This window comes from Apteryx mantelli, chromosome 3 (genome assembly GCF_036417845.1).
Source record: "Apteryx mantelli isolate bAptMan1 chromosome 3, bAptMan1.hap1, whole genome shotgun sequence".
In the NCBI taxonomy this organism is placed as follows: Eukaryota; Metazoa; Chordata; class Aves; order Apterygiformes; family Apterygidae; genus Apteryx; species Apteryx mantelli.
In genome coordinates this window covers 91821092-91844275 of record NC_089980.1, presented here as the reverse complement: position 1 = coordinate 91844275, position 23184 = coordinate 91821092, and the positions used below count along the sequence as shown (strand labels likewise).

The window sequence follows — 23184 nt, the reverse complement described above, 5'->3', positions numbered from 1 at the left end:
CCAAATATAGAAAGTTTAAATGGAATTATAGTGGGAAATATAAATTATTTAAGCACAAAAGCTTTTATTAGATACTTGTAATTTCAAAGACTAAAACTTAATGCATTAAAATCAGGGACAAATAAATGACTCTCACTTCCCAAATATGCAATAAAAAGTTTTAAAAGATAGTACGAAGATGATCTCAAAATAGCCTTAATGCTTCTAGAATTCTTTCAGCCTGCTTCCTTGCTGCATTTATCATACCAGACAGAGGTTTCTGATAAGGAGTATAAGAACTTTGCAGCCTGCTTTTGCAATCATCTGAAAATTAGTTTCCTTTCAAACTTGCCTATAATTTAAAAAGTAGATAAAAATGGGAGTAAATGCCTTGTAAGTATAAGAACAACACTTCAGCATCCTACAGTTGTGTAGGATGTAACCTCCTCTGTTTTGTCTAGCTTTTAAGAGACCAAAGTCTTGAATCCTACAGCTATATGTCTGAACTACGTTTTTTAAATAAGCAGTTTCTACATTTAGAACACCAACTACTTTCAGAGGAATATTTCAAACAAATGCCCTGAATGTTGTCTAGTAAAGAAACATGTTATGTTGTTACATATTTATAATATAGTAGTACTGTATTTTTTTTTGTTGTTGTTCTAGCTGCTGCATATAACTATGGTAAGACACAGTCCTATGTACCAGAGATTAAAGTACAAATAGCTAAGACAAAAAGGAAGAGAAAATAAGCAGCATCTGAAAGCCTTCTCTTTTGCAGGAAATGCCTAAAAATAAATCAGAATTGAAGGTGCAGTTGTCCATAACCAAACATTGTAGCCAGTGCCAAAGTAGGGGACAGTCTATTTTTTAAGCTCTGCTTCAGTGAGGATATACAGTATGGTGATCCTGTGGTTGCAAATTTTTCTGAAGGCACTAGGAGCATGGTAGAGATGAGTATTTGGATGCCATTATTTATTCAGTTCCCTACATTTTGCTGGGGTCTCTTATGTTATTTTATTCTGAGAGATTATGACACTCCCTGAAATGTTTGTTTTGGAATGTTTTATTTGAATCACTGAATGCCTACAACTTTAATTCAGTCTTCCCAGTATGTTTTAGTGTAGAGTAGGTCATTAGGCCAAGCACATTGTTTCAATTCTTACTTGTTTTCAGTCGTGATGGAGTTTTTTTCTTCTTGGTTAGAAGATGAAGTTCTCTCTCACTCTTCCAAGCGGTTTATGGGGATAGAATTGCAGGAAGAGAAAGACATTTTTGATAAGAGTACCCTAAAGAAATATTTGATGAGAATCTTCATCCTGTGTGATGTGCACACTCCATTGTGTTCTCCAGGTACAGAAACACACACATTCCCAGTGTGTTTCTCCAGGTGTTACTTACTTCCATGAGAGCCAACAGGGCTATAAAATATTTATCAACAGGGCTATAAAATATTTATCAACCTGAGTCTGGGGTCCATATCATTTATTACAAAAGAGAGGCATACCATTCCTATCTATAACATAGCTGAGTAAGAAAGTAAGGCTGAAGTTTCACAGTCATTTTAACCTGGCATAGGACTGCTGCACTTGCAAGGACTGGCACCTATCTGAGCTGATTTAGTGAGTTAACCTGGCAGAAAACTGTTCACCTTTTTTTACATAGACTTCATCTACTTCTTGTTTAAATGCCTACCTGCTGGTGAGGCTGGGTGAGCACTAGTTGTAGTCTAAAGGAAGCAGTGACAGCACACAGGCTGGGAGGTGAAGGAAGAAGCAGGATTTCTGCACAGCCAGCTCTTAGTTGGCTCTGAAAATGAATCCTGAGAGCTTTCCTTGCATTGTGGTAGTTGCAAAAAGCTACTGTGTCAACAGAAGTGAGTTGAGGCACAAAAGAGATTTAAAAGATGTTGAAGCAAGTTTGCCTTATTTTTAAAAACTTTTTGTTTTCTTTGCTTCCCATTTGTTGCGTCTCAAACTTTGCAGAACTTTGCCAGTAGTGTTTGTTCTCAACGTTTTTCTTCTCCTTTTTTTATCTATTCATTCCTCCACTCCTGGAGGATTAGGCTAAAGGTCAATTAGCACTATGATAGCAGGAGAGCCACAAGGCATGCAAACACTGACTTGTTTTTAAATACCTTTGTTTTAAAGAAGCATAGGATCCTGTCAGAATGAACCATTAGGAGTTTATTAACATTCATTAGCTGTTTTTTCTACCCCTGAAGTCAAACACTTACTGTAGCTAGAGCTGCTTTCTGTGCCTTTTAACATCATTCTTTTTTCACACCTCCAACAAATTTGAAAAGGTGGCATGTTTTGAAGAGGCGTGTTTTGAAAACTTGCTTTAAATCTCAGGCAAGACTAGAGAACAATGACATTTAGCACAATGCCTGGCACTGAGCTCATAACTGGCACATTCCTTTGAATTCATTTGTACGTTTGGCAGTCAGTGATCAACTCAGAACATAATTTTAGACATGATTTTTTTTTCCAACAAAAACAAGGCAGAGTTTTTTGATGCTATCAGTACATCAGTTAAATATTGCAAAGTTTTCCAAAATCAAAAGTGTATGTTATCGTATTTGAAAAAAATATAGTCTGAATGAACTTAAACTGTAAAAGCTGTAGAACTTCAGTGAGTAGCACTGTTTAAGAACAGGAAAGTTCCACATATATGGTTAGTGAGATCTTGCATAGCTTCCACTCTTTCAGTAACTCAGTTGAATTTGACCCTGGATGGTAAACAGAAGGTCTATACTTTTACACATCTATATTTGAATATAGTTATGTAAAAACAACAAAGTATAAATAACTCAGGAACCTTTCAAAAAGCAAACAGTTCCAAAATTAGAAGGAATAACATATAAATGATGTATTAATTTAGTCCCCAAGATAGTTAACAGTACACTTGGTTAAAACAGCTGAAACCAAATTCTGCATATCTGAACATGATGAAAAATTCAGATGTTTAAGAAAGACGTGCTAATTTGCATTGGCTGAAAATATATTTCTGGATTCCTCTGTAAAGTAGTGAGACCACCAGTCAACACTTGTTTTCAGTTTAATCATTGTTGAGATTACAGGTTCTGCAGCGATTTCCTGTTTATATTATGTGGGAAACTATGAGGATATGTGAGGAATCCCTGTCTGTTACCTGTTGTAAAATACTGATGCTGGAGAAATTTTTTCCTACGATACAAAACACTATAACTGCTTAGAAAGTATGCATATATGTTATGTATATATATGTATATATACTCTTGGACAATTTCATATAATAAATGTTATGAATACTGTGCAATTTTTGCGCTCTGGACTTCACTACTAAAAGCATAAACATTGTCCCCTGCCTATAGTTTTCAAAATCTGAAGCACCACCAAAAAAAAAAACCCCAAAACCCCAAAACAACAACAACAAAAAAACCCCCAAACCCCAGTGTTAATTTCTAAGCAGTGGTAGTCTGAGTATCTCATTTGGTTTTATTCTTAAGACCCCGTAGTTCTCTTTAAGCTACTTTTAAATGTCAGACTGTATAAATTACATAGTCTGAATATTTTTCATCTGTCCTTGGAGATGAGAGATGTAGGTAGATCTGTCCCTATAGACATAAATAGGAAGTCAAGTAGCAACAGAGGAGGCTTTTTTTCTTCTGCTTGCCTGCACTTTATCTGTAATCCTTCATATGATTTGAACTGTAATATTCATCACTTATACATGCCTAAAACTGCTGGGCTTCAGTTCTTCTGTAACTAAAACAAATTAATACATTTGTCTTCATTAGTTGAATATAATGCATAAAAATGGATGCAAATTATTTATTTTTATGCAGGTCAGACCATGTACTGAAACTAATTTGGGAATTTCAACTGCTTTAGAAGTTAATTTATTGTTGCTAAAATGTAAGAATGTGTAGCTAAAACATTTGGTGGGAGAACTGTTTTTATAGTTACATCAGAAGTATGAGTGTGTTAAGGCACTATCTGTGAAAGGCACGTTAAGACACTGCACTTCATATCAATAAAAAATGACCAGAAAACTCAACTCCCAGTAGTTATTGCTAGCAAACTCTGCCTTAGAAAAGCTGAATTTCTAGTGGGAATTTACTGAACAGGTATAAATAAAGCAAAGACATTATTAAAACTGCCACGTTGACGTAATCACACGTAGGACTATGTGTGTATTGCATTGTTGAAGATTCATCTACAAACAGAAAATGTCTCAGTCCTGATATAACTCCCTCCAGTTAGAAACAAACTGCTGCATTGCATCCCAGCACACAGGGTTTGCATGCTCTTAGGCATTCCCAGTCTGAAAAAGCTGCAGCATCAACTATTCCTTTTGTCTGCCTCTCTCATTTCCTGGTCAAGAGTTCCTTTTTCGCTGCTTATTGGAAATGGGACCTCATTTCCTAGCAACCAAGGTCCATGCAATAAGTATCTCTGCTAGTTTAACTACCATGCTTCCAGGGTCTTCTGAGAGACACGTAATCACTGAAAACACACTGAACACAGCCTTTGTAAAGATCATAGAAAGCAGTCATTCTTTCCTTTAGCTAGTTGTGTGTGTGCGTGCGCGTGTTTTTTACTTCTTTCCCCAGACAAATAATAAACCTACCTGCGTTCATCTCCTCTCCAATCTTGGTTGTTCTTTAGGTCTAAATAGTTCAGGATCTCCATCTTCCAAATCCAGGAATCTTTCTTTCTCATGCGGCCAGTTACTTTCTCCCTCAGTTGCCTCCATAGTTTATTTAGATATTTTTCTGTGAAAAATATTCCTTATTCTTCTTCCCTACCTTTAGGTAGTGCATGCTAACTCTGTCTATCTGTTGTTTCTGGGTTATTTTTTCATGTGTGCCTATTACTATGGGGAAAAATATAGACTTTAAGGATAATTCTCTTCCTTTTATATTTTTTCTCTTGATACTCTCAGCTTATGGTGAGGGGATAATGGGTCCTGTTAACACCTCTTTCCCCTGGGAAAATACTGACCAACATATTCAAGCAAGATTTCCTTGAATCTGGAGCCTTTCAGATGCAGATGATTTTTCCCTATCGCAGAAAGATTTGTGAGAGATCTGATGACAGCCAGCCTGAGATCCTGAAGGTTGAGAGAGCTGTAAAAGGAGAGTAGGCTTTTCTGGGAATAAGGAAATTTGTTATAATTTTGACTGTACTTTCCTTTCAGATAAGTAAACGCTTCATCCCTGTTTTTCTCCTGTGTCAACTTCATTCCATGTTTGCCTTTTCCAAACCTTCTTCTCCAAACAGGCTTCTCTTTTCTTCCCATTGAGCTTAATTCTTTCGTAACTACCCCCAGCCCTTTCTCCCTTCTTTCATGCAGAAAAACCCTGCTGCGTTAACAGAGTGTTTGATGTCATTCTACTGTCCAGTCTACTTCTCAGGTGTTATTCTTTCCCCGCCCACTTTATGGGGATCTTTCTAAAGCATAATAGACTGGGCCCTGACATAACGGAGCAGTACTCTTAGTTGGTCTTTAGGCACAACCATAGTAAACACAATTAATATTCTCAGTTATCCATAGTGTGGAAGATATCGGACACAGCCTTGGCAGTGTGTGGCACACTTTATGTGTGTTGAATCATTCAGCAATAGAACATTTCTTACCTGCAGCTAAAATTCAATAGTTTATGTATAGATATATTCCTGAAATCTCTACAGTAGCTTCACACATGCATAAGTTGACACTGTGGTGGCCCTGCTTTGGGCAGGGGGGTTGGACTAGATGATCTACAGAGGTCCCTTCTGACCTCAGCAATTCTGTGATTCTCTCTATACATGTAGGGAAACTGTAATTACACATAAATTTCTGTCTTTGGTCACAGTATTGAAACACAGCATTTTTGTGATGAAAGTATTTTAGACTCTAGCTACACATTCAAGACCCTTCTCTTTGAACACTGACTTGAATTTGCATCCAAAAGGGGTAAATAGAGGCTATTGGCTGTCTTTGTTTGAGCCTACCAAGTTCCATTTTTTGCACCCAAATGATTTCCTTGTATTGGAAAAGAAATTTAAAACTCTGAAAGCTCTTCAGAAGTCTGAATTCTTATTATCTCATGCAGCCCTACTACTGAGGATTCTCTAAGTTGGCCAAGACAAATGAAAAGACTTGATGACTAGAACCAACAGCTTTGAATCTGTCATGGTGTTCCATGGACAGACTACACAGTGAATGAAACGCTGAAATCTTATGCAATAACCGGTGTTTTTAACCACCCTCTGAATATTTGAGTCTTCTTATTCTCACTGTATGTATGATGCAAACAGTTATTTGATGTCTCCTTTTCCCAAAGATCCATGAAGAACTGACTCTGTTGCCTTTCTAATTACTTTAACCTTGTAAATCAAATTAGAGAAGAGAAATCTGCATGGAAAACTTAAAGAATCAGCTTCTCTTATTTGTTAGAGGGTTTATAAATATATGGAACATCACTTGATAGAACAGTAGCAGCTGAAGCTTCTTATTATCATCCGTAAATACAGTGTTAAAGTTTGTAGGAATCATTCCAAAGGTCTGAAGTTGTTTCTGTTTGTGTAACTTAAGTAAAGATTGCCCCTCCAAAATGTCACTGCTCTTAGATGTACCCAACAGCCACTTCATACCTCAGTCATGATAACAAATCTAATGGGAAAATACTATATGGGAGATTAGGGTGGTCTCTGCAACGTCATGGACTGGGTTTACAGATCTGGGCACCTTCTGTTATGACCCAAGGCTTTTCTCATTTTTTGTTATACTCTGCCTGCCTGCCTGCAATCTTCATGTGTTGTAAAACTGCATATAGCATTTTCTTTAGCTTGCTTTGTTCAGCTGTTTGTTGCTGTGTAGTGTTAGAAAACTATTTCCCACAAAGGAGGCTGCTATTTGTAAATCATTCATATGCAAGTGATGCAGGTTTACAAAACAAATTTAAAAAATCAGTATATGAATATGAAATAGTTTTAGCTACAACAAAAATATTATCACTCATTTCCTCGGTACAGATTTCAACATGGATATTCTCCTATGGCTGCATAGTTCAACAGCAGCAGAGAGATAATAACACACTAAGCTTATGACCTTTTCAGTGAACTTTCTTTACAGTACATATAGACTCTATAAAAGAAAGTTACTAACTTTCACTCTTTGCATTCAGTATTTATTCTGTCTAAGGGCCATACTTTAGAGTTGAGTGTTTACAGTAATAGTCTGAAGGGGGATTGAGAAAATTATACTGTATTAAAAAAATGCAAAAGAAATATGTTTAATACAATAATATAATTATGATCTGAGTATGTACAATAGTGAAAAAAGCCTTGTTCCTCATGTTCAGATTATCTTGACACTAAAAAAAGGAATAAAGGAAAATAGTGTAAACTAACCAGTAAAACCTGTATCATCATCTCTTACTTAAAATTTTCATGATGGGCAACCGTTCTATATGCATTTTTTGTAATTTACTAACTAGTGAAGGATAAATATGTTTTGAACTAGTTGCAACTTAATATACCCAAGGATGTCCCCTTCCCAGTGCCAAACACATAAACATTTATGAAAGGAAGAATGAATGGCTATTGTAGTCTTAATTCTCCCCTGTATTCATCTAATTTTAATATCAGTTATGGTACATGCTTACAGTTAGAGAATTATGAGAAAATTAATATGAAATAAGTCTCAGATAAATGATCTTTCTTGGTTACAACTGGTTAAGCTGGTTACAGTCTTAGAAACCTACATGAACTCCTTAAAGACAGTTCTATAGAGAAAGGAGCAGAAATTTGGCGAGTTGATGGTAATGCCTGGAAAGAAGTGAAACCAATTAGACAACACAAGAACTTGTGAAAGATTTCTCATTACATTTTGCATAAAATACTAATTTAAAGTGTTCCCTGATTCTTATCAGTGACTTGTCTTTTCAGAGCCATATATGAAGAGTGTGGTTCAGAAGCGATTATATATATATAAAAAGAATGGTGAGCAGTTTTGAGGGGGATTTGGTTTTGAATCCGTTTGCTATTTTAATTAGATATGGGATAGCTTAGACTGCTGTAAACATCTATCGAGGATTTTCCATTGTAATAGTTAGAACTTAATGCATATTTAATGATTACAATATGTCTAATATTACAGTATGGTAATGCACACAAGCCTTAATGTAGCACGAAGTGTGCAGGGTTAACAATCAGAAAACACTCCAGTTTTGTTTAATCAGAAGTGTTAACTCAGCCTGATAAATATTTTATCTTGGTAACTCTTTTGAAAACAAACAAACAAACAAAAACTTTATAATTCAGAGTTATGTATTTAATTCAAAAAACAAGGATGGGAAATCTGATGTATATGGAACACAGCAAAATTAAGATTGCAAATATTAGTTATTTTAAACCTGGCACTTTATTATTATTTATTCCCAATGTTTTTCATAACATGTAGAGTACTTAAAAACATTTAAAAAGGCTTCTTCATGCTGAGAAGAGCTTAAAGCCTATGAGGAAATAGAAGGGCAACTCACAGATGAGCAAGAAGTATACTTTTTATTAATGTTTAAATCAATATAATATTTTAATGTATTACTCATAAATGCATAGAAAATGTATATAAATGTTACTGTACTAGACCTTTGTGAAATATATTTCTTGAGGTGTCAAAATCAAGATTTTTGCAGCTTTCTACATTAAAAAGAGCTATATCCATTGAAAGTTTATTAATATAGCTGTTGTTTTCAGTAAACCCTGGAGGACATGTAAACTTGGGAAGTGTATTTAAGCCCTGTGTATCTGGGATGCTTTGTTACTAATTTATATGTACCTTAGAGGTGAGAATGCTGTAATGTCTGAGCATTTCATAAATATAAAACACCAATTTTGCTCTGAGGCATGAAGCTAGGAAACAGGAAAAAATGTTTCACTTACCATAACAAAGAAAGTCTGTATCAAAGCTGCATTTAAAATCCGCATTCTAAATCCTCGTCTAAATCAATGACCACAGGACTGTTCTGTACTTTTAAAAATACCTGGCTAATTGCTACTTCTTGTGGAAGTGGCTAATTTTGCTACTGAGAACATCTTTTCATCAGTGGTGTGTATATATATATTTTGATAGTCAACCTATAGGAGAGGTCAGGGCATGAACATCCTCCAGTATCCAAAGTATCTGGTTGGTGTGGCTTGCTCATTTATTTGGGATAAAGGAGGATCTGCTCCCGTATCAGATAGGCAGCATCTGTTGCCTTTTCTTTTCTTTTGTGGCTCTTCTCTTCAGTGTAGTGTATTGCTTGCTTCCTATGCTTGCCAAAGAATTTTAATCCATCAGATCCCCAGCTACTGCAATGGCATTACTCCATGACCTGGAAAGGGTCCTCAGTGGTCTTGTGCTAAGTGAAAATGAGCTGGTGTTGAGGGTGGAGCCAGGGACGGGTCGCTCACAGGTTTCCTTTCCTTTCTTCAGGTGTTGCTTGGAGACTTTTGAATCCACAGGTGGGAAGAACGAACGAAGCTGTGATGACCCTTCTCTCTACCCCTTCCCTCCCATCCCAATGAGAGAGGGTTAACAGTGCTAGGGAGCAAAGCTGGCTGGGCCTCTTAAAAGAAAAACAGTCTTGTGGAACAAAACTAAGTGTTTCTACTGCTGCCTGTGCCCCTGAGGCGCCTATTGCTTTCCTATGGCATGTTATAACTGTGGCTGTCAGTCTTTATTACTCAGTGCTGAGTTTGTTACAGATTACTGAAAGGTGTTTCGGGGCCTGCGATGCATGAGGCTATAGGATGTTGTTTTTCCACGGATCCTTGTGGGCTAAACATCTACTGCACAATTTTGTGTAAATGAAACCCCTTCGAGTCTTGTGTCTGTCATGCCTATGTCTCCAATATTCATGAAATTTCAGAGAAACTGAACTCCACATACTGTATCACCAGTTATTCCTTAGCAAGGAATGGTTGTCCCAAAAGACCAGACTGAAATTTATGCTGTATAAAGAAAAGGAAAGCTTCATCAGCCGTGGTAACTGATGGAAAGAGGTAACAGACGGTTTAACAAACAAAACTTTTAAGTATGATCCAACTGCATGTACAACCGGATTGATGGCAGAACATTTAATCTGTGATTCTAGTGGGCCTTAAGTATGAGAAAAACACAGAGAAATGCAGATGTGCCAAGACTTAAATGGTTCAACCCATCCCCAGTAGTATAAATGGAGTAAGGCAGAGACCTTAATGGAAACTTTAGCTACGCCTGCATTGGAGTCAGACCGTGATTGCAGCTTATATCTATGTACGCATGCTAGCTTTAGGGTAGTTAGATAGATCTATCTAGTGTAACCACATTGCAAATGAGTTCATGCTGGAAAAAACTTTCCCAAAAGATTGCCAAATTTTTTTTTTTAATTGCTACTTGTTACAATGCAGTTAACCCATGCTGAGTTCAGTGCTTCTTCCTCTCTACTGCTAAAACCAGAACTTGAATTGGTTATTTTGCTCAGTATAAACTAGTAACGTGGGCACCAACTTTCAAATTTCAAAATACCAAACCGTTTTTAGAAACTCTTTCTCTTAATAAAATGCCTCAGAGTGATGCAATATAAATAAGTTTCTGGTTCAGTATTTGCTTAATGAAGGACTGAGTGGAATGCTGCCATTCCTTTTTATTTACTTCCAGCCAAATTCAGTTACACAGCTTCCAGTACACTCCAACCCTTTTAAGGCTGACTTTGATATTTACCATGTGAATGAATAAAACAGAGACTAAGGGTAAACAGGCAGCAGATTTTACTGAAATATAATTTTGCAGGAAGCATCTTCAAGACCAGCCAGATCAGCAGGATTTCAGCATATTAATCTGTATGCAGTAAAGTCTCAATATATAAACATTATGTGTTCATAAGTTAACTAAACATATAATTATGTGCATAAATCTTTATGTACTGAGACTTCAGGGCAGGAAACCTATCCATGTATAACTTCTGGAGTATTTCTGAGACTTAGCTGTCTTAATTTGGTACAGAAGCTTCAGAAAATAAAATTTATGCAAATAAACTTTCATTTTTATTTTAAATCTACATATTCAGGTTACTGCAAATAAAAATCATTGCCTCATTCATTCAGACCGATGATCATAGGAAGCCACCAAGGTCTCCATCACCTATAGAAGAAACCAGAAGGTCTAAGGAAACTCTTGTTCTAGTGGATATTCTCATTCCTGCAAACTGCAGCTGCAGTGGGATCAGCAAATAATGTGCACATTATGTTGTGTAGGCCACTCCAGTCCCAGTCTTTCATGGAGATATTTGATCAGTTGGCAGAGGAAAGAAAGCAGTAGGAGCCTTGAGAAGAAGGGAAGAAAAAGTCAGATATTTCTGCATTTCTCCCTTTCTCTGCACACACTGGAAGATGATATTTGTATATTTCTTCCTGATTTTGGGATGGAGTTTTAAATATCTTTGTCTCTCCCCTCCCAGTCGTCCCCCATGCACACACTAGTAAGATTTTTTCAACTACTCTTTTCATCAAGGTTGCCATTTGAAATTCACATTTCTTCACACAAAATTAATGTTACATGTGCTTTTTATGAATCTGGCAGAATGTTCCTCTCTCTCCTTTTTTTTTTCCACCTCTGATTTATTACTTTATATTTTATACAGTATATTCATACTGTCTTTATTTTGCAAATGCATTCATATACATGGTCTGGAAGCTTTAAAGTTTCAGTCTACATTTTATTTTGTCTCCTGAGCAGTACATTCTATTAAATAATATTTCAGGTTCTAGAAAAACACACAAACAAGACATGACCTTCCTGCAACACTTCATGGAAGGGGTCATTCCATTCATATTCATCTTCCACTCAGGCTGACAGGAGTGATAGTGAAAATTACTGCTAAATTACCAAGACTTGCTGAAATTTTTCATTTCTGCAAGGAAAACATTAGTTTTAATGAATGTAGCCTGGATGTCTTGTCCATATTCTCTATTTATCTTCTGCTCTCTTCCTATGCTTTGTCATCCAAACATCGGATCATGATACTTTTAGCCATTTCAGGGGCTTCTGGGTGGATTTCCCATCGCTGGGGCTTGCAATCCAACTTGTATCTAAGAAAAAAAATCTAGGAGCAAGTAAAACCTTAGGAAAGAATAGTCATGCTGTGCTTCCTTATTTTGTTCTCTTAATAGATACCTGAATCAGTAAAAACAGCATTAAAAATTACTTATTTTTCAAACATCAGATTATTCCAGGTTGTTTGTTGCAAAATATGAATCAATGAATTTAGGTCATTGTAAATCATTCACGAATAGAATAGAATTAAGTATTGAATGCTAGTTGTTTGACATGTATAAATTTCCATTTTGGGATATTCTTTAAATATTTAATTTAACAGCGGCAGTACGCAAGGCTGGTCATTCCACACCCGGTATTGATCTTTACTTATAATATTACCATTTTTAAGACAAGGTAATAAGATACAGTAAATACAAATATTGCAGCAGGCACACCAGAGGCCTTGTAACCTGTCCATTCCAGAAATACATGCACAAAAAATTGCAATTTACCAATACAAAGTGATACAAATACTGATTAAATGAATCACTATTTGAATGCATACTCCCAATGCAAACCTTGTAATCTCAACTAATTGTAGATAGGATTATCTTGTGTGTCATGGTTTCCTTCTATGAATTCCTCAGTTTATTCAATTTTTAAGTACTTCAAATGGACTAGAACTGTATGTGTACAAATCTGGCCCCTAGAATATATAAATAATAGATGAAGAATAGTTGGTGCTGCCTATATTTAGACTAACAGAAAGCGTGGGAACAAAATGCAAATCAGTTTAATTAGAAAGCAGCCTGTCAAATCAGAAGATGGCTTAGACTGAATCCAAAATTATTTCTCAAGATCTAATGTTATTTAAAGTTGTTGTTGTTAAATATTTATAGGCAGTGCAGTGCTGAAAATATCCCCAAAAGATTATAGCATGCACTTACACTTCCCCAGGCCCTAGTGGACTAATCACTTTCCTTTTTCCATCTGACTGAAGAAATGTGTCAAGTACATGCTTTTGCAAAGTTTCACTATTGTCAGAATGGTCTAAAATGCTGTGACTTAGACTCCTGCATGTGCGAGGGAATAGAAGAATTTTTTTTTCACCTCTCTCTGTTTCACTTATAGTCCTGTGTAAATACAGTTTAGCTCCAGGTACAGAACCAATTCTTCCCTACACAGATAGATGATAAAAACACAAGGTCTTGCAACTTTACACTGAGGTCAGCTCTGCCCACCTTTTATTCTGGAACAAAGGAACAAAGCCCAGAGTGTTTTCTAATTAATGGTTCATTCTATGTTTTATTTCCAGGCTGGTACAGTAACCCTTCCTGCCAGCTACTTTTTCATGACAAGTTCTAGATGTGTAAGAAATTGAATGTTGCATTCAGGGAGATGAAATTCCAAACAAAAATACATGTTTTCCAAGAGTGACATAAAATATTCTACGCATACATTCGTTCAGCTCCTTCCACACAGATGACTATATATGAAACAGTGAAATGGGCAGCATCTCTCTAACAGGATGTTGAGGAAATTTTTTTAAAGGTATCAAATCAATGGAAATACATTTTATTAGCAAATGGAGATGCTGCAAAAAATTATAACTAGTTAGTAGCGTTATTATAACAGAAAGAAAAGGAGGAGGGATCCTTTGTAGAGCTGCATTCCTATCAACATCACATGAAAGATGGGGTGCCATGACTTTTCATCTACTCTTTTTACCAGGATTTCTTAACCACTTTAATGAAAAGTCTTTTGTTCCTGCTTTCAAAGCAGAAGAAGAAGAATGATGGCTTTGTTCTCTCCTTAAACATTAAACAAAATATGAACATTAAAAGCATTTCTGACTTATATGATTTACTTGTAACCATTCAGAAAAGAAAAGCTTTCTCCTTTACCATCATTTACTAATTGATGTAAATTGTAAAATACTCATTGAGAAGTCTCTGTGCTCTGTATAAAGAAAAAGAAAAGCAGATGACATACAGAGATGTAACACTTTACCCTGAAAACTGCCCTTTGAAATACTGAAGTGTTCAGAAGCTGTGAAATTATCCTAAGTCATTTTTAGGAAATACTAAATTATGAGAAAGAAATACATTTAAAGATATGCAAATGCATATCCATGTTATCCAAACACACTTAATTCTGTCTTTCTGAGTGCATTACTACCTGGTACTTTTAGTATGAAATAAGTGCTTGGAAGGTATCATAAACATTTGACAGTCTATCAAATGGAGACTTTTGCGGCTGAGTCCTGAAGACTGAGTTGTTTCGTTTTTTAATAAGTAATAATATAGAGTGCTCTTTACATGACAGATCTGGGGTGAGCTTTAGGCTATGAAGCAATAGCCTGTGGGTTTGGGTATATGAAACTAATTCTACTGCAGTATAACTAAAAGGCTGATGTGAATTAAAAGGTGAATACTCTTCGGCTAGGTTTAATATTTGGACATGAAGATGTTTGAGGATGTGGGACTGAGTGTGCTAGGATAATTTGCTTGTTACATCAAGTTGCCTGACTTAAGACAGCAACAGTTGCATCAAGTTTTGTGCGTGTGTATGTATGTGTGTGTGCGCTTGTAGGTTTGTATTTATGTGAGCAATGTGACCATGATTAGATGCACATGTTTTTTCCGTAATAACTTGTGGCTGTAAAAGAAGAGGATGCAGTTGTTCTTGTGAAGTTTTCTTACATTTTAATCTTCTCAGGAATACCTTTCCTTAAAATATACACCAATGCAATATTTCCCCTGTGATCTCTTTAGGTTCTCCATATAGAGACAAGATCACTATAGCAATTCTTCAGCTGCAAGAAGAGGGCAAGCTCCACATGATGAAGGAGAAATGGTGGAGAGGCAATGGCTGCCCAGAGGAGGAAAGCAAAGAGGCCAGTGCTTTGGGAGTTCAGAACATTGGAGGAATCTTCATTGTGTTGGCAGCGGGATTGGTGCTTTCTGTCTTTGTGGCAGTTGGGGAGTTTTTGTACAAATCAAAAAAAAATGCCCAGTTGGAAAAGGTAAATATTGTCTTTTCCTATTTAATTTTGTAATTATGGTCTCTTCAGATAATATTTTAAGTTTCTGGTAGCCAAATGTAGGTGCATACTGATTATTTATCATATAATGCAGTACTTATGTAACAAAGGATCGCAACAGAGTACCCAAAGTTTTATATTTACAGCTTGTAATTTGTCTTCAATATGTTTAATTGTAGCCAGCTTTCAGGACAAGTGACTATTTCTCCTCTTATTCAAGCCTGAAAAAAGACAGCTTTTTACTCCTGGAAGTTCACTGCAGTTAATTTTATGGATGAAGAAGAAATCCGAAACTGTAATGGGAAACAAATTAATCTTCTACAGATAATTCTGATTTTCAAAAGACAAAACTGTCTGTAGCTCAAAGTCAAAAATCTAAAAGTGTCTCTATAGAAATGTTCTTTCCAGAAATTTACACTTGAAAAAGTTGTTCTGGTAGCATCTGGAAAAGATTACATCAGCATGATTCTTTGTGGTTTTACTACTGATTATGATTTGATGTCCTGTAATTTTAAATTCACTCAGTTTTGAAAGTTCTAGTGTTAATTTTTTCTGTACTTACAGTTTATACAACCACACTACTGTAACTGTGCCATCACTACTAATATTTTGTAAAATTCTTAGCTGGAATAATCAGTTTTGTGTATTAAATAAAAAAAAACCCTCTCTCTATATGCCCATGTTTAAAACCTAAGCTCAAAATATAGATTTTATTGCTATGACATATTTTGAATTTTAAAACTAGACTTTTTTTTTTCTTTGGAGGAGCTTGTGACCTATGTCAATTCCTATGTTTATATTTAGTAATTTAGTTTACTAAAATTAGTAGTAAATCCAACAGATATATTTATATTGATATTTTTCCAGATGCTACTAGTGAATTTTGTAACTTGAATTATTATTCAGAAAACTTAAGATTTGTATTCAGTCCTTTTAAGCTACCTTTTGGTATGCAAGTGTCCTTTAATGAATATATTGTTAAAGACGTTTTTGCTATGACACGCAAAGGCAGTGTGAGGTCACAAGGTCCTAAACAGAACTTGAACATGGGTACATTTTATTATATTGTAAAAAGACCATTTAAATTCTCTTATTTATCATACTATAGGATGATTCATTTCTGTTAACTTACTATCGAAGTGTTGTGTTTCTGAAAAGAATTTGTGAGGAAAAAATACCATTTACTTAAATAACCTATGTAAATCTCAATAACTTTATACATTCCTAAGGTGGATATGGTTTTCATATGGATATCAGTATAATTTGGTTTAGCTTTTCTGGACTTTTAAGAAATACTTATTCAGAAAATAGGACTATTTGATAAAAATTTTGTAACTTCAGTTGCTTAGTGTTTTGGAGGGTTTGAATGCATACCTTACTTGATACTGACAGCATGACTTGACTGTAGAAAATTGTGTGAGGAAGCAAAACAGAACTGTTTTTAATTAAGGACTTGTTTCTGTAAGCCCTATTTTTTTTATTTCTTTCTTTTTAATTTTTGCTTTTTTAATAATGGAGAGAGATAGCGATGAGTGGAGTTATCTGAACTTTTTACAATGCCTGTACCAGAAGGGTCTCATCATCAAGTATTGAGATACATTTAAAATTTAGGAATAAATCTGGAGCAGTTAATAGGGTCAGGAGTCCCTCTCTCCCCCTCGCTCTTCATCTCTTCCCTGCCCTCTCCGCACCCCGCAGCACCCAGCTAATCTGAATTCGGTGGGAGACCAGTAACGTTTCTGTAGAACTTTACTTGCTGAATGAAATTAAGGGGCAAAATGATCGCAGGATGCCTGCTCATGGCCTGCCCTTGCACCACCGTCACCCGCTCCTCCCCCAGGACCACAGACCTTCAGTGGACATCTGCCTCTCCCTCCCCCAAATATAGCCGATCCCTGCTGCCTAGCAGAGGGAGGAGTAGCGGCAGCAGAGGGGAGGTAAGAAGTACTGTCATCTGTCTCAGGTCGCTGCATCTCCTCTGCTGGGATGGGTGCACCCTGCAGGTAGCACTGCCTTGGCCATCCCTTAGGGAGAGAAGAGGCACCCGTTTTTGGTAACACTGATTCATCCGTTTAGAATCATAATATCAGTATGATATCTGTGTAATGCATTTGGGGACAGGAAAGATCAAAGGTCACATTAAAAACTAAGGAAACAAAAGAAATGAGATAGGCTTACACTGCTGAATATGTGGAGTACCCTGGGATACAGATGGCCATAATAACATGTATATCGGCCTTTTAGGGTATACAAAATACATAGAGCTGCACTTCCATTATGGCAGAAGGCAGGCAATGCAGATTTTATGTGCATAATCTAGATATGTTTCTTAGCATCTTTGCTGTCAGCGCCCCTTCCAACATGTACACATGCAGAGATGTCGGCTGGGGTGAAGGAGCGAGACCTCCAAAGGAATTGAACTCAGCAAAGCAGCAGACAGAATTGTGTTATTTGCTGAAAACTGTTATATTTTGTCACCAAAGTGGCTCAGAGCATTCATGCTCCTGATGTGCTCAAAAACTGGATAGCAACATGTGACCCTAGCTGTGGTCTTTCTGGAAAACAGACACTGATAAGCAAAATAGCACACATGCATTCGTGCCACCACAGCATTTTCTAGACACTGAGGATTTTCTGTTTTATTGACACCTTTCAAAAGAAAAGGTAAGCCTTGATAAGATCAGAGTTAGACTGTCAATCACTGACACTTGCTATGGCTAGTTTGTTTGACAAATGAATGTCCTAATTTACTAAGTATTTTCTAGAACATCCAGATCTGATGGGTGTGAAAAGAACAATATATGGACTCAGTTCTGCTATCATTTATAGCCATTCAAAACCCACTGAGCCGTCAGCAGGTCAGAACTAAGTCTGCTTGTGAAAAAATAGCAGATGTACATATTATTCCTTTTTAAATTTAAGCACATCAGAAAATGCTTCATCGTACCTTAACTGTTTGTTTCGTTAGTGGAGATCTGGTCAGAGGCTTTCTATAATAAAAAAATATTAGATTAAATCTAAAAAGGTGCTGAACCAATAATACCAACGGAGTATTTCTAGAATTAAATGATCAAATCATAAACTAAAAATTAATTGAAATATCCTCTCTGAAATATTTTTATTTATAATTGAATATATAGGCAATAAAAACAATAACTATATTGATATTGGTTTACCTTTTACAGTCATTTTCCGAGGAAGACAGAATTAGTTTTACTTTCCATAGTAAATAATTCAGGACTGAACTGCAGAGCTGAGTTGAGAAAACTCATTCTAGATGGTTTAGCTCAGAACGTGCAAGTAATGTGCACTGAAAATTCTTAGCAGTTTGTAGGGTTGGACCCAAAGTGAACATCAGTAGCTGTAAGTCATGTGAGACACATAAGTCACATATAAAAGTGTTTTACTTACAACTGCAGGTTCTGTTCAAGTAGCTGGAAATTCTGGATGCTGAGCTGTGAACCTCATATGAGACTATGTCTTTGAAGACGAAACAAACTTAACTGGTTGACACTTGCCAAAATTAATTGTTTACAAAATTTTCAAGCATTTACTGGAAATCGCACAAACTATGTTTTGGTTCTGATAACATAAGGATAACAAGAAAAGAAGTCTCTGATCCTAGCTATTTCAAAAATTCCTGAAGCCTTACTGGGCTGCAGAAAGCCTGTCATGCTAGTAGTTTGTCCATAAAGCATTAGATTAAGTGTGGTTTTACTATATTTGCCAATAATTCTGAATTTGCTGTATACCTCGACTAATTACTTGAGTAATGGGATAACCTGGAATGTATTTTGAGCTAAATATCACCTCTAGTCCTACCTTAACTCTAACTGCCTTTTGTCAGAGGGAGAATTGGGAATGGATTTGTGGCAAAGCATTGCTCTTTTCTGTGATGGCATTGTAACATTCAGTTCAGGTAGTGGGATGGGGCAGGTGGAGACTGAGGTTCGGAGGCTCTCTGGGCTGCATTCTTCCAGAGTAACCACAAGATGGTGCCTTGCATTTTCCAAGAAGCAAGTTTAATTGTTGCTTTTTAATAGAATTTATGTCACAGTGCTCACCTATTGTTTTGTTGCAGCCTTTTAAAAAATACTAAAGGCTTATATTCTTTCGTATTGTTTATAATACAAGCATCTAATTACGTCATCTACTTGGAAACATGTTATTAAGCAGACCTTTTTTATCTAGCCAATCTTGACAATAAATGCTTAGCCATTTACATTTTATAATTGCTTTTGCTAGTGAATGACCTGCTCCCTGATTTTAACAGGCACTCAGAGGAGAGTGAATAAGCAGTGTTAGAAACAAGAAGCCATTTAAAACAATTACTGTGTCCTTTTTTTGTTGATATGTTTCAATATGTCATGGGTTTATGCCCATTACATAAATTTATTTTTGTATAGCTCACATTATTATCATAAAGGCAGGGGAAAATGTTGACCTTGAAGACCATTAATATTTAGCATAATATATTGATGGTTCTCATTTTGAGAATTTATTGACCTTTCTTTCATTTTCATCTTAAAAAAAGAAACATAACACAATGTTCTTTGAGATTATTTCCATTTTGGTACTGTCTTCACACTAGATATACCATAAGAGTAAGCTGCATAGACTGGGACAATTTACTCTTGGCAGAAGGTACTTGCGCACTACTGAAACCCTTAGGATGAAACTCACTATATTGCTGAAGGGCTGTGACAAGAATACATAGAACATTGCTTGTTGTCGTCCCTGCAGAGTGGGGGTCCTTGGACATATCCTGGTCATGATTCTTTGCAGAGGAAGGCATTGGCTTGAGAAGTTGTTTTGAAACCTGTTTTTGTTGCCGTAGCGGACCCACAGCCTTTGCAAGAAGCGTGAAGGGGCCAGGGCTGCTAGGGTGAAGAAGCTCTTGTGCTGTAACCATATCCATTTGACGCCATGTCCTGATAGTTCTTCTCTCCGAGACAGTTTAACTCTTCTTGATTTATTTTCCTGAAATGAATCTAAATGCTGATGGGGGCTTTATTCATCAAAGTCCTTCTACAGATTGTTTGCACCAGGGTAAATTTAATTCTGTAGGATTTAGAATGCTCCTTTTTAGAATCAAACTGAGCAAAGTGCAACTCGTTGCTCACCCAGTGCTTGGTTTCACTGGTTGTCAGACGTGGAGCATACATGCTGCAAGTAACTTGTCCTAAATAGATCGGTCTTACAGGAAGATGTTAATCATTACTGAAATGTTGTAAATGCTTCTTTTATCGACAGGATGTGTAGAAAATGAGTATTTCCATTTCTGTTTTAATTGTTGTCTTAACAACAATGCAAAACAAAACTACCACAATACTTTCATATGAAAAATGAAAAGATTTTTAGGATCTGTTCTTACTTTACCAGAACATTTTATTCATATTTTTTTCAAATTTTATTAAACTCCTTCTCACTCCTTTCTCAAAAAAAATGCAGGTATGTCAACATTGCTGCAGTCAGACCATGTTCCTATAGCTTAATATTAAAAGCCTTTTGTATCTGGGGCAGTACTTTATAATAATTCTGGAACAACACCAACATAATTCCCAGCATAGTGTGTTTTTTTTTTTCTTTTCAGGGACTGCAAGTTCAAAAGATTTTAAAGTTGAAGGGCCTGCTCCTCAGGCTGCAATGAATAAAAAATGTGGACATTTGTGGTAAAGCAAAGGCAAAAGATATGGGATTTATATCCTAGTAAACTTTTATAAAACATACAGTCAGTGATGTAGTCTGAATCATCATGTCACATTTTGTATTGGGGTAATTTTTAGTGTTAGATGGGAGAAAGAGCAGCTGCTATGATAGTTTGTAAGAGGAAATGTTTTTACAGCTTTGGTACATCTACATTCTGCAGATGCAGTTGGAAAACTGGGAGCTTCTATCATCCTGAACTCCCTTGAGCACTATATGGGGTGCATGGATTTGTATGGCTTATTTCTGTGTGTGCATGTATAGAGGCTATTTGAGGATGAGGTATGAATTATAATTCAATGCCCTCTTCAAAATGGTTTTCTGAAGTATTACAGGATATTTTGCAATGGCAGGAACTGTGAAAAAGAAAAACCTGTAATGGAAAAGATGTGAAAAGACAAAAGTGGAGAAACACAATTGAAATGAAGATATTGATTTGACTGACTATGACATTTTTCAAATCATTTGCAAACAATAAAACATTAAAAACAAGATTTCTATTTTGATTTTTGATTGCAGCTAAACCAATGTCTATTTGATAATGACATTGGTACTGAAGTTTTTTGAATTTCTTAATTTGTATCATTCAAGAAACAAAGAACAGAGAGACTGGAAATGTATGTAAAACTGTCTGTTTATATATATATCACCAGTACCACATTGTGCAAGCACAGATGTAGGGATGTGATTTCAAGAGGTCTCGCTATTGCTCCGTAGATGTTCACTGAAAGATCGGGGCTTAAGTTCCAGGTCTAAGTTATGGAATATTTTGTGTTTGACACAGAGAATTTAATGTTGTATAAAAAAAAATGAAAATCCTACCTGTCACTTTTCTATAATACATACAGTTCACTTTCACTCATCAGTAGAAAGAAGAAACTTTCAAAATGCATAACTGTTGGCTTCTCTGAAAAAAAGAATATTTTCTATATTCTCAAGGAAAAGAATAATGTCACCACATTATAAAACATTCATGTCTTTCTAATAATTTTTCACTGCCCTTCCTTTAATATTATATTAGCCACATCCTGTCTACAAATATTTTAGATTATAAATATTAATCTTTGCATTTTGAATTAATTAGCTTCCCTAAATCTAAGTGTAGTACAAACAATTGGCTTTAATATCAAGATGCTTCACAACTAAAGTTGTATCAGGAAGCTCAATGCCAAACAAGCATTTAGCTCATCTGATTTAGGTTACCTTCGCTTCAGTATAAGCCTGCAGATGAACATCAAGCACTTCCAGTTGCTTTTTAGGTTGAGGAAATATTCTAGACTGCTGGATGAAACCATGTAATTATAGAGAAACTGATGCTAACCGTTATGATATTACGTAGTGCTGTATGTCTGTTAATAGTCAGTGTTTCCAAAACAGTAGAAACTGTAGGCATTAATAATAGCAGTCTCTCTCTATTCAATATGATTTGAGGCCATGATAATTTTATACTATCACACTGAACTATAAAACCAGTATATGTTTTTACAGTGAATAATATACAGTGAACTTTAGCTTAGCACACATAAATAAAGGTATTTAGGTACAACTGAACTCAGTTAGATCAGTTGTCCTTAATTTCTAAAATGGCTCTGTAAGATGGACTATTTATTTTCAAATTAAACTATATGCTGGTATACACAGTATTTTTAATTCAGATAGATTCATTCCCCAAAAGATTGATTACCTGTCATCACCACTTCCTTTCACCATGCTTGATGATCTACAAGCTTGACTTTCCTTGCACAAGGAGAGAGTCATTGTGGATTCAGGATCAAAAATGACTGAATGGATGGATGCACTTTCACATCCGGTGGCTGAGAGCACAGGATCTCAGGTGATTGATTTCAGTGCAGTCAGGATCATCCCTGCTGGAAATCAGAGAAACACCTTACATAGCTATGACCATAACATATAGAACCATTAAAATGTTACGTTGGAATTCATTCTAAAGCAGATACGCAGTGCAATATATGCTGTTATTTATTTGCTTAGCACCAACTATGTGGCTGAAGTAATACAAACGGCTCAGAATTGCTATCAGCACTTATTAAACAATAAGTAGTAATTCTTCTATGGAAATTGGACTGCAGTAGTCTATTCTGGAGGAAGTCCTAGATCAGCGTGGCAGGCCTCGCACCAGTAAAAATTATTGCCACTGACTTAAACACAAGTACCTAGGGCCACCAATCCAATCTGGAAACCCAGGCCCAAATTTAGGAACCTGGAGGAATCTGAGACAGTAAGCTTCTTTCACAAGAGGCTGAACTGAATAATAAGGGTAGATACTATATTCCAAATGCTTCCCTTTACTTGTCCATCATAGCATCTATCTTCCTTGGATTAAACTTCAATCATACCCCTATTTCAGCCAGGTACTGGAAGTGCAAAATGACTGCACTATCCTGGTCTGACAAGAGAGTAGGACT

General features: G+C 36.1%; 1 protein-coding gene across 1 annotated transcript in view; it reads left to right on the top strand.

Moving 5' to 3' along the window:
- Positions 1-23184, top strand: part of GRIK2 (glutamate ionotropic receptor kainate type subunit 2) — a 429339-nt gene that overhangs the window by 399252 nt on the left and 6903 nt on the right. Inside the window, exon 15 of the mRNA XM_013948819.2 lies at positions 14784-15034. Within this exon, the coding sequence (XP_013804273.1) occupies positions 14784-15034 (251 nt within the window). The remainder of the gene's footprint in view (positions 1-14783; positions 15035-23184) is intronic.